Raw genomic sequence first — 19,585 nt, forward strand, 5'->3', positions numbered from 1 at the left:
AAGAAATTACGCTTAATGTATACAATAAGCAATGCTCACTGCAACATTCCTATACTAAATCCTCACCAGGTTGTGCTATGGCCATGATACAAATGGTGTGGCTGTTGCATTAAATTTTAATGACCAAATTCAGAATCAATAAGCCCAAATATTATGCTGACCACTTTATCAACTTACTGACGATATGGCTTTGTGTAAACACTGACATTAATTCTCCACTGTTGTAAATAATTGTAGCAAGTTTAACACAGCTTCCCTGTAATTTTGTCAACAACATATGATGAAAACAAGTTTGGTCGCTTTAGCTCATGTACATGTTCAATGAAAATACATCTTTTGTAACATTACTGTTCTTGATATTTTTACATAATTACTCTGTCAACATATTTTACAGTTATTCACTTAATGTCACACTTGTCAAATGATGGTTCAGATTTGTGAAAGCACTGTCACTTGTTTCCTTTTATTGTGCATTTTTCAGTTGTCTTGATTGCCTGTGTAATGGTTTTCACTCATTAATATCAGTTCTGTACTTAAGGCTTTGTTATTACTTGTAATGATTATGATCACACAATCTGTTATCACAATTGGCAGAGGCAAAGTACTGCGTTTGCATGTTTACCTCTCTCATGGAGTGGCCCTGCCTGGAAAGTTTACTGTATGCTTGCCGTATTTCCGCTAGGCGGTCAGCAGAATGTTTGCAATCATTGTCTCTGGATTTGGTCTTTAACATTACGGATGACAACCAGGCCATTTATATTGTGACTTTTAGAACAACTCAGTGAGGATTCAGTATAAGACTGTTGTTACTGTCAGTTGCTCATTGTGTCCATTAAGATGCTGTAGCTGTAGCCTAATTTCTTGTTTTGTTACCTACAGGCAACATGAAGATGATCTAAGAATAAATCCAGCAAAAGCACAATAAATGAGTGATACACAGCTCTGGTGGTTTTCATTAATCATTACCATCAATTTAAGGGAAACCATTCTAAGTAAACATGCAAAGCAATATTTCGCACATTCACACATTGTGTGGCTGAATTTGTGTACTATTGCTGAGAAAAGACCTAGTGCTCGAGAGCTAATGTGAATGCTATTTTCTGTTATGTGCTACAGCACTCAACGGATCGATCTGATATAGGTGAGTGGTTGCCTTATTTTACATATTGTTCCACCCAGGAATTTCCATTATTGATCTGGTAATAAATTTTAACTGAAGTATACAATAATAAAGGAAAAAAATTGATGAGATATTGTAATGATAAGTGTTTATTTTAGTATGTGATACTTAATGCAGCTTTAATATGATACTTTGAGAGTAAAGAATATTATTAAGGTAATAAGAAACTTTTCACTCATCATGGAGTTTCCATTATTGATCACATTAAACTTTTACAATAATCAGAGCCACTGCATTCTGCACTGCACTGGGGAAAAAAAGAAAAGAAGAAGAAGAAAAGGTGAATCCTCCATCCCACTTACTATACATGAGATATTTATTTTAAATTCATGACTACTTATATGCTGATAACTACAGAATAGACTTATTTCATGTACATAATGGTGTATTTAGCCACTATTAACTTCTTAATCTTTTCAGTGGGCCCTAACTGCTTCAGCGGAGATACTTGAATTAATACATGTTTAGCATTGCTACCTTCCTGTGATGGAAGGAAGAAATAAGATATATTGCTTCTTCCAACAAAAAGGGGGCTAGATTTTGTAATGGAGATATGGTGACTCGCTTAAAGCAATATTTAACCAAAATACGCATTATTCAACTTTGGCACCACAGTTTTCAGTACTCCAAGTGGCTCATCATTTCCACAATAAAATTAAAGAATGTCTCAAACATTTGTATGCCTCTAGCAATGAACCAATGCAAAATGACTTTCCACACATCACATACACATAGAGCAACAAAACGAGAAGTGAAATGAAACTTGTAACTGAAATTCTCATTAAAACATGTAGTTTTCACTAAATGTGAAAATCTGTTATCGGGGTGAAATAAACACTGAGAAATAAAGAAGCTACCCACTGAAAAGAAAATTTTGAACACTGATTTGCTTGATAACTGCACCTAATCTTTTAGAAAAGGAGGAGACTTCAAAAAGCGAATTACACATTATTATGGTAGGCCAAGCAACTTTTACTGAGTGCTCCACTGCAATCCAGAATTAGACAGGTACGTGATACTATATAGAAAAACAGTCACCAAGTCTCTGCAAATATCAGAACTTTCTGTTGATCGCTCAATTCCTCAATGATTGAAATCTATTCCTTGGTCACATACACATCAGAAAACTGCTGTGTGAATATCCTCACTGTTGGAAGATCTATTTCCTCCAGATGATGTTCAGCTTGCCAAAAAGATGGAAATCTCACGATGGAAGATCTGGTCGATGATGGTGGCTTACCTCCCAATCAGCATCACCCACGACTTAGGTAAAATTGTTGGCACTACTTCTCTACACCTGGAAGCGACACTGCATTTGGTCCATATACTGCCAAAAGTACAGGGTAAGTCACTGTGAAATTTAGACATTTTGTCCACGACGTCAACTTTGGAGTACATTTCTAATTTGCACGACACAGCAGTCACACACAGTGCTGCATCTGTAATCCATATCTCAGCAGAACTGTCTCTACAAAAAACCTGGGATGTGTATTCTCTTCTAACAATGAGCCACTCTTGTGCAATGGGCCTAGTGTGGTACCACATGTGTAACTCACTTTCCGAAGTCATTACATATAACTTGCGATTAGACATCTTTCAGCAAAAATTTGTTTATGGAGGCAGTTCATAAATTTTAGTGCAATTTAATTTACGAGAGATTTTCACTACTATGTCTCAGTACAGTGTTCAAACTGCAACGCATCCACATACTGAAGGTATTTAGCAATGGTATTCTTAGCCACTGAATGATAAATACTGTCAAATAGGTCACACTTTAGTTAACTTCTTTTGCAGTTCACAAACTTGTTATTTATTCAACTGACATTATAATTTTTTTTGAAACCCCGGAGTTGATGAAAGTGAATCTCAATGTCAGATCATTTTTAGTGATTTACTTACAGTAGCAACCACTTAAATTCTCTAAAAATACAACCCAATAGAACTCAACTCATATCAATCTTCCAAATTGCCCACTAAGCTCATGCACAAGCCTTAAAAGCAGCAACTTCTTTTTTTCCATCATTTGGGATAAGAATAAATTATTCATTAAGACAAAATTAATATAGAATTAACTAACTAGAGCAGTTGATACACTCAATTATGATCCTTAAGAACAGACAAATTTTGTGACCCTTAAGAACAGTGCCATGAGGAACGTAAAACTTCCCTGATTCCCTGAGCTCATCATTGTCATCTGACTTCATTATGCAATATACACCTCTGATTCTGTCCAACATTCTTCATACAGGTGACTTAAGATCTCAGAACATACCAGTGCACTAGCTTGAGCAAAAACAAGGAAAATGGAGTAGCAATCAAACATTATTCATGTTATGTAAGGGCATGTGCTACAACTAATAAATAAGTGAATACAATTGTTGCTCTATTATGAGAATACTTCTGAGTAAGGTACTTCAAACAATGATTTAAGATTTGAACACATGAAAAATGAATGGAAATATTACATCAATGCAAGGTGAAATATGGTGGAACTCCAGTTATGTCACACAATCGAACTAGAAAGAGTTGGTCTGTTCTTGTGCCGGCAATAATCAAAACACTTGTCACAGTAATTTGGATAAATAAAAGAACAACATAAACCAGGATGACTAGACTGGAATCTGAGTGTCATTCTTTTGATATAATTATGCCATTTCACCAAATATCAGCTCATCCCTGAACCAGGCGTACTGATTTCATTACTTTCTTTATGATTGAAATTAATGTAATAGAAACAAACCAGCTTAAAAATTTTGTAGCTCCTACTAACTGAAGGCTTCATAACATTTCCTAACCTTAAAGTCAGAAATCACCAGCAAACTATATGAAATGTTGTGAATGTGTTCTGAGGAAGGGCTTCACTCAATTATTTCACAACGGGATTTTCAATGCAACAAGCCATAACATGAATTAATTACTATCAAGTTAAACAATCTATATCTCTTATCAGTTCATGTGAACTCCCTGTGACAGATCATATATAGATTTGAAACTTCATTACTGATTACAGTCACGACATGAATGGATTTTGACTGTAAATCTGAACAAATTAATATTTGCTTCTGGCATGGCTGATTATGAAGATTTCACCATTTACATAAACACTCATCTAAAAATAGGTCACTCTAATGAGAAAGAAAATTACACTCACGGTTAACTGGGTAAACTGAAGATCCTTTCATCCATGGAAGTAGGAGATGGGGGTTGAAAAAACTGACCGATTCAAGGATTACATAAAATGGAACACACAACTGTGAGACAGGAAGAGATGGAAAATAAAACAATGCTACAAACATAAGTCCTGTTGGACTCCCTTTTACAAAAAGTCTGAATAATTTTGGAAACTGATGCTGTAGCTGAGTTAGTTTAAGAAGGTTCCTGACAGCTAGCAGTGCTGTTCCCAGCTTTCAGCTGTGTAGTGCTAACAGCTGCAGGCAAAAACAGTAGTCATCTATACAGCTGCGACAACAATGAAGTGCATTTACAAAATCACATTACACAACTGGTTGGAGTATGCACACATAGCTGCAGCACCCAGCTTACTGCCACTGTCAAAGATCTTCTTATGCCAACTCGACTATAGTGTAGTCTCTATTCCCCAGTCATGTCACATCTCTCTTAACAGACGGGATCTTCGGTCTGTATTGCCAATGTTTTTTTCCATGTTTATATCTTCCACCACCTGTCAGCCAAGACTTTTTCTTCTGTATTAATATGTTTGACGTTTCCTTTACAAATCTACAGTCTAGAAACAATGTCAAACTGGCTACTGAAACAAATTCAAACTATCAGATCTTTATAATAAGACAGCGTGCAACAATAGCATCTTCTTTGACTTGTATATCTAAAATATGCTGAAAACTATTTCTTTCGGCAAACATAAAGAGCACAGTTCTACACCACGAGTGACATACAATGGTTTATGGACATCCTTTATATTAATTATACAAAAAAGATCTCCACAATACTATGAAACAGAGGTAACCAGGTAACAAGCTGAAAAGATTAGTCCCAGTTCTATTATGATTATGTGGCAACTTATGACTAATTACAGCACTCTTCTATAGAAGTAACTAACAGTTCATTTACTTCATTTGCTATCAACTCATGAGGAATGTATATTCAGAACTTTTTGCAATTAAATAAATAATTATATGATTGAAAACAGTTGGTGACCCTTGTTTTCATAATTTTCATGTAACTAGCTTCTGAGAATCCAAACTTATAAGTAACGTCATTTTAACAGTGCCGAATTCTTCTAATCCATGCTCTTTTTCTTCATCTGTTTCTTAAATATCCCTTACACCACTACAAAACTACCTCAACTGAATCTCCTTACAAATGCTTTACCTATGTAATGAAAACATGTTGCACTAATAGTGATATAAACTCAGATAACTTGCTACGAAGCAGCATTCATTCCACAACTGAAAGGACACCATAATATGCAAAAAAATGTACATATTTAATGAGCACTCCCTAAGTTGTAGAAAAGAAATCCAAAATCCATTTGTTTTCAGACCTGCATAGGCACTGTAGTTATGCAAATTCTAAATCAAAACAACAGGTACAACGTTTTGGTTACAGATTTATTACAACACAAAAGAATGTCTGTAAATTAATCACAAATGTTGCTCCACTGATCATGAGGATGTCACAAGAAAGCATAGCTAATATAAACAAGTAGGTTAAGTTACAGAAATTCAAATTATTAGAGTTATACCAATAGTTAATGTTAGTAAAAAGTCAATAATAAGGTGTTATGTAATTTTTTTCAGATGAAAACAAGCAACCCTTCCATGAAACACACAGTATCATACAGTGCTACAGCAGTAATATGAAAATCCATATGTACTACCATAATCTTGAGGTAGTACAGAACAGGCCTGTTGTGATGGATGGGTTACATGGACACCTGAAAAGAGCATACTCTGGTATGACTTCGCATGCAGTCTACGTCTTACGTTTGTATACAGTGTAATATATGATCACCAGCACCAAAAACTACAACAAATTACATACTTAATATATGTTAAACACCTATGATTCTTATTTTAAGGTATGTCCCAAAAATTTTGAAATAAGTAAAAACATTCCAGAGAAAAAGAAATGCAATAATAGTAAAGCAGTGACATCAGCCTTATGAGTCTTGGTATATGCTTAGGAAATCCAAAGAAACTGGCAATTAGCTTCAATATCAGCAAAATAAAAGTCATCATTCACTAAACTCTTAAATGTCATTATGTAGCTAGTTAGATTATTACATACATCAATGTGTAAGACACTTGACTAGATTCAGGACGTAAATTTAAGGTGTGTGGACTTATTTGCACATCAATGATTTCTACAACTGAATACATTCCCAACATGTCTGCATATATTGTGAAATTGTAATGGATTCTACACAGTTTTGCTCTAATATAAACAATGGGATTACAGAGAGGACCATAGGAATTTGTTTTATGTGAGTAACCAATAGTCAATCCAGTAGTGACAATTAATGCATCTTGAACAAATGATAAATTATGGACACTGAATGGATATTCTAATAAAGATGCTGTGTTGGAAAATTCTTCTCGAAAATTACATATGTAGTGGGTGAGTCACAGTAACAATGATATTCAGAACAGAAACCGTGAATAAAGAAGGAGTGTAGTAGTTTTATTACTGCTCAATAACACATGGAAGTTGTCAAATCATGATGCTCATGCAAGTAGTTGTAGATTTTAAGATGAACACTACTTAGGATGATAAACTTCTATTGGCAGACTAAGCAGGATCCATTAATAGAATTTGTGATAACATAATTAATTCCCAATTACACTTGTTGAGAATTGACTTGTACGATGGTAACTGACACCCTACAAATTGCAAACAATCTGAGGTGATACCATTCTTTCATATTATCTTGAAATGTGTAATATTCCAGAAGGATAAATTCCTGCCCCACACTGCTGAACAGTTTGCATATTAACATTCATACTGTAAACTTTCTTCACAGCAAGAAATTTAATTACACCATACCCACCTACAGACTAAAGGCTCAAATAGTGTGTGTATAAGTCAGTGCATTTAAACCCCTTCCCATGAAGAAGAATGAAAGCAAACCTTAGCATGTGGTCATCTCTACTTTACATGCACCTAGCCTTCGCCTAAATATTCACTAACAAAAGTCTATAGGGTTTACTATCTGCAAGAGGGCTTCACACTCTTAAGCACCTCCATTATTAAACACTGCGCTCAAAGTGAAACAGCTTAACAGTCCTTTCCTCAAAAAGTACTCAGAATTTCTTGTGATCAAAGATACAACGCACAAAATGTTTTTATCCAGCAAACAAAACTAATGATGCTCTATGGCATTTGTAATGTTCTAGAGAGAATGTGACAGAGTTTAGGTCTGTGTTGGGGTATGAGGTATTGTTAGGTAACCTGGTCAGAAAGTCCCACTAAACTCCCTGTGTCATGATAACCACTCTAAACTTTTTGTTGCCACACATAAACCTCCTTTCTTCTACAAGCTTCTGCATCTAAACAATCTGATGTGACAGTCAGTAATTACTAAACAAACTTTAGCTGCCTCTAGACACTCTGATGCAGTGACAGAAAACTGTAGTGACACTTCACTCTCATTAAAAGGGCAAAAATAAATAGTTTTTCTTGTAGAAAATGTGAAAATCCAGTGATGAAAGGTGTTTTATGTATCTAATGCAACTACTATTACATGATTAATCAGCCGATCAAGTAAGTGCAGGGATTCAAAAAATGAAATTATAAAATTACTACAAAATGACACCAAGTCACTAAAAACAAAAATATCGACTAAAAAAAAGAACTAAAATAAAAGACAAGACCACAGCTATGCAAGGGAACAAAAATGAGTTTCTAATAATTGAGGCTCACTGCTGAAAAATATCCCTCTCTCGAACTGTGAAATCAATGTGCAGGTAGAGGCATTAGAATCAAAAACTCAAGTAAAAATTTTAAAAATAGGGTAAACGTAAGACAAGTGACTTTAAAACTAGATTCTGAAACCAATATAATTACATGATGTCATTAAACACTTTGGAAAAAATTCACTGAGAAGCAGCAGTGAAGAAGAAATTACTAACAAAAGAACAAACACGATTCACTCAGCAACAAGTGTCTATGTGGGATCCGGAGTGATACTTAGTAGAATCGTAAAATAAAGGTCAGTGAGTAACAAATATAATAAACTGAGCCATCAAAGAACAATGTGATCATCTCCGTACAGTTTTCATAGATCCAAACAAATTTCTATATGAAAACTGCCTAGGGAATGATGCCAAGCATTTACATAGACTAAGCACTGATAACCAGGTGGTGAGATTAGCATCTTACTAAGAATATAACATTATTACACATGGAAACTTAAATACTGACATGGCAAAATGATCAAACACAAGAAAAGATTTTGAAGAATCATTAATACAGTATAATATCGTGCCAACAATATCTACACCAACTAGAGCGACTTTCCAAAGTCAGACAGTTATCGACAACAGCATTACTATTATTAGTATGGGGCAGATGATTTGCTTCATAACACAGTATCAGAATCAAAATGAACACGAAAAGAGATCAATATCAACAGTGAGCAAAATCTTTAGAACAATATTAAGAAGGGAAACATGGAATAAAACTCCATAGGTGCAGAATGTAAATGGAAAGTATGACTCATTTATTACAACAATTAAACACAATTTTAAAGTAGCATTCCCCAAAGTAGAGAGAGACAAGAAAAGCTGCAAGGTCAAACGTAATGGATTATCTGTGAAATAACAGAAATGTGTAGGAAATTGCATGCTCTCGTATAGTAGGGAGAAGCTGGAAACTATAAAACACAGAAAAATAAGTGCTGAAAAATAATAAGACAGCAAGAGAAATTAATACCACCATAGTTAACTCAAAAACATGATAACAACAGCTTGGAATGTAATTAACAGTGAAAGAAAGGAAAAAGATGGAGCAAACAAAGGAACAAAGAGCAGTTCAATAGAAGTAAAGAACACAGTGTTTAAAGATGGCTGAGAAATAGCCAACATACTCACTGATAACAATATAAATGTGATAGAGAACTTAAAACTGGGCCTGCCTGGGCAGCAGCCAGAGATAGTTGTCATGTGTGTGTGTGTGTGTGTGTGTGTGTGTGTGTGTGTGTGTGCGTGTGTGTGTGTGTGTGTGTGCGTGCGTGAGCATGCACGCGCACTTGCTTGTGTGAATGCGTGCATGTTTTCCTTTTCTGATGAAAGCCTGGCCAAATGCTTAGCATGTAACTGTCTTTCCATTGTGCCTGCAACTCACGTGTTTCATCCTTACACTGGGTAGCAATCCATCCTTTCCATAACTGTTGATATTCCAAGCTGGACTTTCCATTCTTTAATACTAGAAAGGTTACTGAGGTTTCAAAAAAAAAAAAAAGCAGACGTGTGTTCTTGAAACCAGTCACAGAAGATGATGGAATGAGAAAAACTGTACAGAAGAGACTGAAGTCCAAGAAGTCAACTGGTGATGACATATCAATTCACATATTAAAGCTAGTAAGTGAGCACATAATCACATCAACACTGCACAGTGAGCAGTTATAAATCAGAGGTGAAATTTTTCCCGAAAAACTGAAGATAAGCAGGGTGTTGACTGTGTACAAGAAAAGGGACAACAATGATCCCAACAACTACAGCCTAGTTTCACTGGTCTCAAGTTCCTCAAAACTCCTGCAAATGCTTATGTATCCTAGATTAATTGATTAAATAGACAAATATAACATTCCTGTACCATCACAGCATGGTTTTGGCAAATCTACAGAATCAGCAGTTGCCTGTCTGACAGAATACACTATACAGTTCTTATTAGATGAAAAAAAGTTATATCTGCCATGTTTCTTGGTCTCTCCAAAGCATTTGACACCAGCGACCCTGAAATGAAAATTGGAAAATTCTATTATTTGAGGGCAGGCTAGGGGAGTGGACAGAATCATACTTACATCTGTCTTTGGAACCAAATACATCACTGATTCTGCACATCAGGGATCTGATAGTTTGTTGGTAGGTTTGTGGAGGTGTTTGGTATTAGATGACTATACACAGATCACGTAATTTGCATAAATAATGGGGCACTGGTTTGCGTATGCAGTGATGGTATCCAACAATGACCCTGTTGGGTTCCACAGAATTTACATTAGGTGAAGTGGGTCACTGAAATGTCAATGTGAGTTCACTATAATGCTCCTCAAACTACTGTAGCATGGTTCTCACTCCGAGACATGGACAATTATACTGCTGAAAGATGACATCGACGTTGGGGAAGACATCAAGCATGAAAGGATGCAGGTGCACCACGGCTATCAGCACATTTTCAATTACTACCACAGGTCCCATACAAGCTCAAGAGAACGTCACCCATCATATAATACTGATTCCAACAGCCTGCATTGTGCTGTTCACCTGAATGATGGCATTTGTGGAGACAACCATTGAGCTAGTGATTCACCCAAAAAGTCGACACATTTCCATTGATCAACAGTCAAATCCAGATGGTCCCATGCCCACTGCAATTGCAACAGTCAAGGTCATTGGGTCAACACGTGAACATGTGGGGATGTTCTGTTGCAGAGCTCAACGTTCAATACTGTATGATGATGGTGTGCTCCAAAACACTTGTATGTGGACCAGCTTTGTGCTCTTTCAGCAGAGATGCCACAGGTCACCGTCCATCCTGCTTTACAGTGCAAACAAGCCTCCAAACCCCACGTTCCATGAAGAGTCGTGGACGTCCAACCATTTAGCTCCTAGTGGTACTTTCACTGCCCTCCTACCTCTTTCCGTAGGTGCTCATGACAGTAGCACTTGATCATTCAACCAGTTTCGCCATTTTCGAGACACTCGTTCACAGGCTCTGCATAACAATAATCTGCCCTTTGTCAAAAACACTTATCTCAATGAATTTATCCATATGCAGCACACATCTTCACTAGGCTGATCCCCCCATCCACGTCTGCTCCACTTACATATTTCTGTTATTGCATCACGTGCCCACAACATCACCAGGCAGTATCGAATGTCACGGTGGGCAGTGGTCATACTGTTTTCGCTTATCAGTTCATATCAATAGGAAAAACATACCAGTCAAAAACCAAAGTCATCAAATATAGAGTACCACATGGATTGGTAATGGAGGCATTGCTATTTGATCTATTCATTAATGATTATAGGTGTTGAAAAGTAACAGAATAAAATATTGTATGCAGGTGACTGATAATACTGAATAGTGACCAAAATGTGGAATAACTTGACAGCAAAACATACATTTCTGTACATTACGGCTCAATGGCTCTTGGAAAATGGACTGGTTACAAAGATAAAGAAAGATTACATGTACAGTGGTCACAAACAAAGAGAACTCTTCCGACTTGAGTTTAGAGGAGAATGAATCAAGGCTGAAAGAAGTAGAAACCACGTGATTCTTAGGTATTACTGTGGATAATGAGCTCAATTGGAAACAACAAATTAATTCTGCCTGTAAAGAAACTCTGCTGCATCATATTCATAATGAAGCAGCTATCACAGTGTGCACAGTGGCACAGTATATCATAGACCCTTAGAACCATACCAGCAGTATGAAGTATAAGTGTGGGGAAACTAAAACATTTGAGAAACAAAAAAAGAGTGTGTACAAAATAAAGTAAAAATAAAAGTACAGAATCTGTTAAGAAAGACGACTTCTGAAACACACAGAAGCTTCTACAAATATCTAGGTATCTGTAAGTTTTAGATAATTGTAGATGCATAAAACAATAATATATATCACAAAAGATAGCACAGACTGGATTACACATTACAGTTACACATCCACAACAAACAGAGACAGAATGACACATGAAGCATACCCCATCAACTGGCAATGCTTGAAAAAGGATCTCAGTGCTCAGGTATCAAATTACTAAGAAGTCTGCATGACAGTGTACATGACACTAACTTTCCAAAGATTCTCAAAGACTCTCTGTTGGGAAAGGAATTTTACAGTGTTGAATAGTACTTATCACATTAAATTTGTACAATCATCCTCTATAATCAATGATGTTAGACTGTAAGAAAAATGCTTAGGAAGTACCTGATAACGAATGTTTTCCATTTTTGACGTCTCCCATATTGCATGTACATCTACTGTGCACCAAACAATCCTACAGGATCAATTCAATTCAATTCAATGCTACCTTTAAATAGCATGAATTAAATCTGACCTTATATGTTGTTGTTTCTGCGTCAGTAATTGTAACCACCCAGAGAAAACTAAACAAACACTGTTTACTGTACCTGAAAATGGGCTTATAACCCAAAACCTAGGTTGTGCAGTAACATAAATAATAAACTTTGTGAAACAGGCAAAAAAGTGTTTGTTTAGTTACAATGTTTCACCAAGAGCCCACAGTTGATTCAATTAAAATGGCCCTGAGATAACTTTCAAAAATATCACTGGTAGTGAAAGTGGAAAAGTTCCAGCCACATAAACACAGTCAATGAGCTACAAGAAATTACATGGAGAAATGTCTGTGGAAATAGGAGACAGTATCAAATAAAAAGTCTCTTTAAGCATTTACTGTACGAAGGCTGTCAACATTGAATTTAAAGAGAAAAATGTAATAGATTCTGGTTAAGCAAAGTGATGGCAAATTTACATTACATGAAGTAACAGAAAGGAAGAGAAAATTAAAACAGAAATAAGTAATAAAGATGAAAAGGAAGTCATAACGAAAATTAAAGGAAAAATGTAAAAGCTGTCTAACTGGAACCTCAATGCAGAAAAAAATTCACTAATCGATAATTCTGCACAGCATTTATATCTGTTGATATTGTTGATATGCCGTCAGTATGTTGGACTGGCTTACTTTCAAATTATGAAGCATAATATCCATTATAGTTCACCAATTGCAGCTCATGGTCCATTTCCCAATAAAAACAGCAATTCAAATTTTAGACACAAAGAACCTCAAATTCACTACATAAGCACCAATAATGCCCCAAAATAAACAATATCAGCCTTCTGAAAACTACAGCCATGAGTTCCATTTCATTTAGTGTAACTTCTTATAGCAATTTGTTTTTACATCCAAATTCCTACAGATAAATAACTGATGATGGTCGAAGTAGAGAGGATATAAAATGTAGACTGGCAATAGCAAGGAAAGCGTTTCTGAAGAAGAGAAATTTGTGAACATCCAGTATAAATTTAAGTGTCAGGAAGTCATTTCTGAAAGTATTTGTATGGAGTGTAGCCATGTACGGAAGTGAAACATGGACGGTAAATAGTTTGGACAAGAAGAGAATAGAAGCTTTCAATATGTGGTGCTACAGAAGAATGCTGAAGATTAGATGGGTAGATCACATAACTAATGAGGAGGTATTGAATAGAATTGGAGAGAAGAGAAATTTGTGGCACAGCTTCACTAAAAGAAGGGATCGGTTGGTAGGACATGTTCTGAGGCATCAAGGAATCACCAATTTAGCATTGGAGGGCAGCGTGGTGGGTAAAAATCGTAGAGGTAGACCAAGAGATGAATACACCAAGCAGATTCAGAAGGATGTAGGTTGCAGTTGGTACTGGGAGATGAAGAAGCTTGCACAGGATAGAGTAGCATGGAGAGCTGCATCAAACCAGTCTCAGGACTGAAGACCACAACAACAACAACATAAATTCACCAGTAGTAGTGATGTCAGTACACACAGGTATTGTGGTTTGTGAAACACTCACAACTATAGTAGGGCAACCATTTCTACACAGTGCCTATTTTCAAAGATGTTTGATATTACAAAGAATGTGACTTGCTTCGTAGCACACTTTTGGGTGTCTTTGTGGGTTTACCGCACAATTTTTAGCACAATATTTTGACATCTGAACCTAGTCATCTTTGTCAGCTGATGAAGTGATGGGTTTAGTTATGCTCATTGCCTGGCCTTCAATTAATCTGGAGCTTAAGTACTGGGCACACACAATACCATTATCTATATCACCAGTGAAGGTGATTAGGCCAGCTGTGTGAATACTGCACTTAAAATGAAATTATCAACTCAGCTAAGCACATAAAAACCTACCATCCATACATCACAAATGAAAAGCTCATAAATAAGTAAGCTGATTAATTTTCACCTAATCTTACTCTGGTGTTGCTTCTTTGGTACGTGGTATTGGAAGACCTCTCTATGAAAATCTTCACCAGACCATATTTTCCAACCCTGTCCTTTTTTCCATGCGAAGGGAACTATGTCCTACAAGTTTGCAGGGAAACCTGTCCTTTATTCAAAGCAAAGGGAACTATATTCTACAAGTTAGCAGGTCTTGCAGTTTTCAGTTGTGTTAATATAAATGCATTTTCTATCTTCATATAACAAACAATTACATCCCTCCAGGGGAACTTGTGAATAGTTCTTTCTTCATCTTTCTTTTGTAGCACTGCTTGTTACTGGACCCCCTCAACATCACTAGCAATGTCAACTTTCCATAAACAAGAACCCCTTCTTGCTATAAAAGTCTCATTGCAATAATTTTCTTCTTTGAATAGCTCAGCCCCAAATTCATGTGGCACAACCAGCACAGACATCTGCATCCTCATGATTTAAAGAATTACTCATCAGTAGTTAACAGCTATATCATATGCCTCGTGGTGTATTCTTATGGTGATTAATTTTTAGGCATCATGATACTACAGTTACAGTAATTATTTTTAAAGATTTTCCTTCTTCTACTTATCTCTTGCTGTTTCCAGTCACTCTCATTCCTCAAAGTACTTTTTTGCTTTCAAGCTGCACACTCTGCCATTCCTCCCATCATCTGTGTACCCTTTTCCAGCACCATCCTGTATGTTTTGATATCCACACATTGCCATCATTGCAACCCTATTATATCCTTTCTGCAAACTGTATTGAGTACTGCACAGAGAGAGAGAGAGAGAGAGAGAGAGAGAGAGATGGGGGGGAAGAAGAGGAAGACGAAATTATTTTATTCACTCTTCATGTATGAAACTTGTCCCCATGGGCAATTCATTAAAATGCTGTGGCATTCTTCACAAAGGAAACTGGTTAAAATCCTTGCAGTAGAAGAAATTTTTGTTACTAGAATTGTGCAAACAATGTGGAAGCATGCAATCCCTCAGTGCCTAGCAGTATGCAGGGTTAAATTACAACATATGTGAAGCATGTAGTGGTACGAGTGACATAACATTATTAATAGCCTTCCATTTGTTGCTAGAACAAGTGCTACAATTAGGAAGCTAGAGGGAATGCCGTTTTCTGTGAAGTGTATCTGTGCTCCATGCTTTGATCCACTGTAGGTTGGTGGCTGCCTTTCCCTTATTTTATGTATTGCTCCATCCAGGAATTTCCATTATTGTTATTTGTTGGAAAGATTTAAGTTCATTGCCCTCCTTAGTATCATTCAAGAGCCAAGAGCGCTCATCATCATCTGGTTTTTGTTCCATCCCATATTCATCCAGAAACATAACATTACCTTGCACTGGCTCTTGACAAAGTGATTCACATAATATTAGTACACATTTAAGACTTCACCAATAGGTTGGAGAAAAGCAATGGCAAAATATTTGCACTAGGACCTTGCCTACGACAGCAAAACAGAATTCTTACATTGTCCAAATTGTTCTTTATCGAAATTCAGTGTTGGATTAAAGCTTCATATTACCTTAAGAGGCAAATACCTAGAGCTCAGTTTTAATCACGTTGGAAAGTCCAAATCTGTGAACATTGTGTTGTAGAGTGAAAGATTTATCCTGGTTGTAAAAAAATGAGTCTGGTATTGTCTATTTCAATCACGAACTAGTAATGCGAATAAATATAGCATTATGTGGATGAAGTAACAGTTATGAATTAGAAACTGAACACAAAATTTTCCTATTTCAAAAGATCCATAGTAATATTTTACAGAGGACATCCCAAATACAAATCTGCAACATAACACAGTGTAAACGTGGTAAAATGAATACAAGTTTGGAAATGAGAGTTCCCAACAACTGAAATAAAGTGATACTTCAGACCAGACTGGTGTATACTGGGCAAAAAAGAGAAGTGTGACTGTGAATTACATGCCTACAACAAACTTGCACTCTCTCTCTCTCTCTCTCTCTCTCACACACACACACACACACACACACACACACAGTTTCTCATTATGTAGTAATTATACTTTAAACAACTCCTGCACCTAATGTACTCTAATGCTTAAGCCTTGGTGAGGTCTCTTACCTGCAAACATTTGAATAAGCTGAATGAAATTCTGACTTAAATTAGGAAATTTGATATTTTTGGGACATACCTCATAAATATAGGTGTGAGGACAGGAATGTGTAATTTTGAAGCTTGTCTCTCTTCCTTCCTGGCATGTATCGGGCCACTTGCCTGCAGTTGTGTGAGGTTTGAGCGGAACACATGGTCTGCCAATGGGAGCTGAGTCAGGTCGTGCTCGATGCAGTGCATCTGTGTTTCCTGTCGCTGCATGCACGACTCGAGTTGTAGGTGTTTGCGTGCCAGAAAGCGCTCCAGAGTGACTGCAGTCTCCGGTCCGGAAGGTGCTTCTGGTTCGTTGCTACTGCGCACCTCTGTACCACGTACAACATCAGTACCATGAGGGGGTCACTGGTATTATGAGAAAGGGATGTCACAGAGGATTGAACTGGGATACTCTCACTTTTAAGAGTTTTCTACACTCACAAAATAATATTGAACCACCAGTGCATTACAACTGCACTACCGTGATTAAACTAAGGACTCTACATTCAGTACATTTTTACGCTACAGGATGAAAGGTGTAAGGAAAGATTATCACTTGACACATGAAAACACACCTACAGCGAAAATTAATACATAATTAAGTGTGAACATACGTCTACAATTAAAACTGAAACACTAATTTCAGGAAAACTTGTGGGCTATGAAATGAGAACAAACAAGAAACTTTACAAAAGAATAACAGCAACACAATGTTCCTACTCAAACTTTGTCCTTGTCTGAAGAACTGACAGCTATGACGTAAGGTCTTATACTCGGATGCCACTGCAAGTAAATGACAACATACTACATTATAACACATTTTCGGTTGCAACAACAAGCCTTTAATTAAGAGGTTCCACAGTTTTTGTAGAACATCTCACAATCAGTTGCTGCATGAATGATACTAAAAGGAACAGGAAGTACACTAAACAAAAACAGACTTACTTTAAAACATATAACATTCTGTGGAGAATACGGAGTGGAATTTTCAACCTAGGTGATGTACAGTTTTCAAGTAGTTGTAAAGATCTAATTAATTAGTATTATTTTATAGCAGTAACATGTGATCTTATGCACAACTGGACTAATTTGGTGAGGCTGGAAATTGGACACCTAATAACAGATTAAATACAGCCTAATGCATGCGGCAAAGTACCTGTAAACACTAAACTGCAATAATGCTTCGTAGTGACTACTGTATGAACACACAGGAACAGCACCTACATTGAGTAAACAAAATTTGTAACACAAGAGTAATGTAAACAATCAAATTTACCAACAGCTCCTACAATTTCAGCATTCTGCGGTCAAACAGAACGGAAAATGTCACAGGTCCTCACAACCAATACTGGATCCACATGCCATCTAATTCATTTTCATAATCAGCTAAGTATTGATCGAATTTATTCCTGTCAAGAATTGGCAGAAAGATAATAAAAAATATAAAGGAAATCTACTGTACATGGTCCTCAACAAAATCAGAGAAATAAAAGTATTCACGTCATCACGTATGCTTTAGGCTACTAACGCAATTCAGCACTCTAGCTGGCACATATTTTATTTATTTGTAGAAGTTATTTATACAAATTATGGATTCAACTAACAGCAACAATGGCAGATCAGATACACCACAATACAGCCATCACTCCTGCATCGTAAACAGTGTTACACATCACATGCTCCGTAGACAGAATGTCTCATGACATTCAGAAACATATTGAATCCTTCTCATTGCCATAGGAAATACTGCTGAAGCAGATCAAAAAAAGTAGAAATAAATATATGGAACAATAAGAAACCCTAAGAGTGGAGCCCATGCCTAACATAATCTCCCTCCATCACAGTTTCTGAGCAGTCGTGTTGGGTTGTAGTATCATTAATCAATTGAATGATGTCACAGGCTCGCACCAAGCACTGAGTTACTTGCTTGCACAACTGACTATGAACAATTATTTCAAGTATAGTTCCCTTGTTATGAAAAACTGGGAACATCTATGTGTGCACCAATATAGCAATTTTGACTGCTGGGTAGTAAATGCTTTGACTCGGTGAATAAGGAACAACTCTGAACAGAATTCTGTACTAGGCAGATCAGTTTCTACATCAAACTGAATTATGCACAGAGAGGTAGGAGCAAGGAAGCTCACAAACATCACAGGCCAAGCACGAATACTATGCAGAAGTGGTAAGCCATATTTTGAGAATTGGTTTAACAAAACACAAAACATCAACACAATTGAGGTGATTTGTGGATTTGAGTCAAAGACAGTGACATGTGGAATAGCTGAGAACTCTTTTCGCAACTATGCAAGGTGAGGCACATAAGATGTAACACCGCTTCATTTTATGAAAGACTCAAGGTATCAACAGAAGATTTTTCAGTAACTGATAGTACCTATGGGACCACAAAATTTTGTTAATTGCAAGCACTATTAATTGCTGTATTAATTGTAATACTGAAGCAAGAACTTTCTTTTTTAAGGAACAGTATACTTTTTTAATGGCATTTGAAAACTCTTGGAAAAGAAAGACAAGAATAGTGAAATAAAATTGTTAATTTGGCAATGAAGCTTTTTTCTACAGCATCTGAGAAATCTGTTACAATAGAAAGATAATGCTTCCAGATTCCTGTACTGCCAAGTAAGTACCACTAAGAGAAAACCTCGTGCCGAGTTCTATTGTTGTATAAAGCAAGGGTAACAGCAAATTTTGGCTGATTTGCTTCTCAATTTCAGCGTATTACTCCTCAATTTTAGTATATTACTCAAATGCTTTAGCAACATGTTTCAAGGCCAACATTAACAAGCACATACCATTGTACTCTTTTTTCCAAGACGGTTTTGAATGTATTTATACAAATACCATATTCAAAAGAATCACAGGGCTCCCACACATACAATCATATGCTGAACATCTCATTTTGATACATTAAAAGATGTTGTTCTCCAACGTCCACCTGTGGACAGCTGGGTGCCCCTCTCCCTGGCCTGAGGTAGCCATGGATGAGAAAACAGCTCACAAATACGCATTCAGGGAGCAAAGCTTCAGTCAAGCACCCACAGGAAAGGGTGGTCAAGTGGCTTACATACACGACAAAACGAGATGCGAACACGGT

The 19,585-nt window shown here is 36.6% G+C and overlaps 1 protein-coding gene across 3 annotated transcripts in view; it reads right to left on the minus strand.

Moving 5' to 3' along the window:
* LOC124613966 overlaps positions 1-19,585 on the minus strand; it is a 520,281-nt gene that overhangs the window by 29,907 nt on the left and 470,789 nt on the right. For 2 of the 3 annotated variants that reach the window (XM_047142753.1, XM_047142755.1), the window contains exons 12-13: positions 16,517-16,799; positions 5,353-6,095 (exon numbers count right to left, since the gene is read on the minus strand). In XM_047142753.1, the coding sequence (XP_046998709.1) occupies positions 6,035-6,095; positions 16,517-16,799 (344 nt within the window). In that variant the 3' untranslated portion in view covers positions 5,353-6,034. Of the gene's footprint in view, positions 1-5,352; positions 6,096-16,516; positions 16,800-19,585 lie in introns of those variants that run through there. The other variant, XM_047142754.1, reaches the window with a different exon arrangement.

Source organism: Schistocerca americana, chromosome 4, assembly GCF_021461395.2.
Source record: "Schistocerca americana isolate TAMUIC-IGC-003095 chromosome 4, iqSchAmer2.1, whole genome shotgun sequence".
NCBI classification, from domain to species: domain Eukaryota; kingdom Metazoa; phylum Arthropoda; class Insecta; order Orthoptera; family Acrididae; genus Schistocerca; species Schistocerca americana.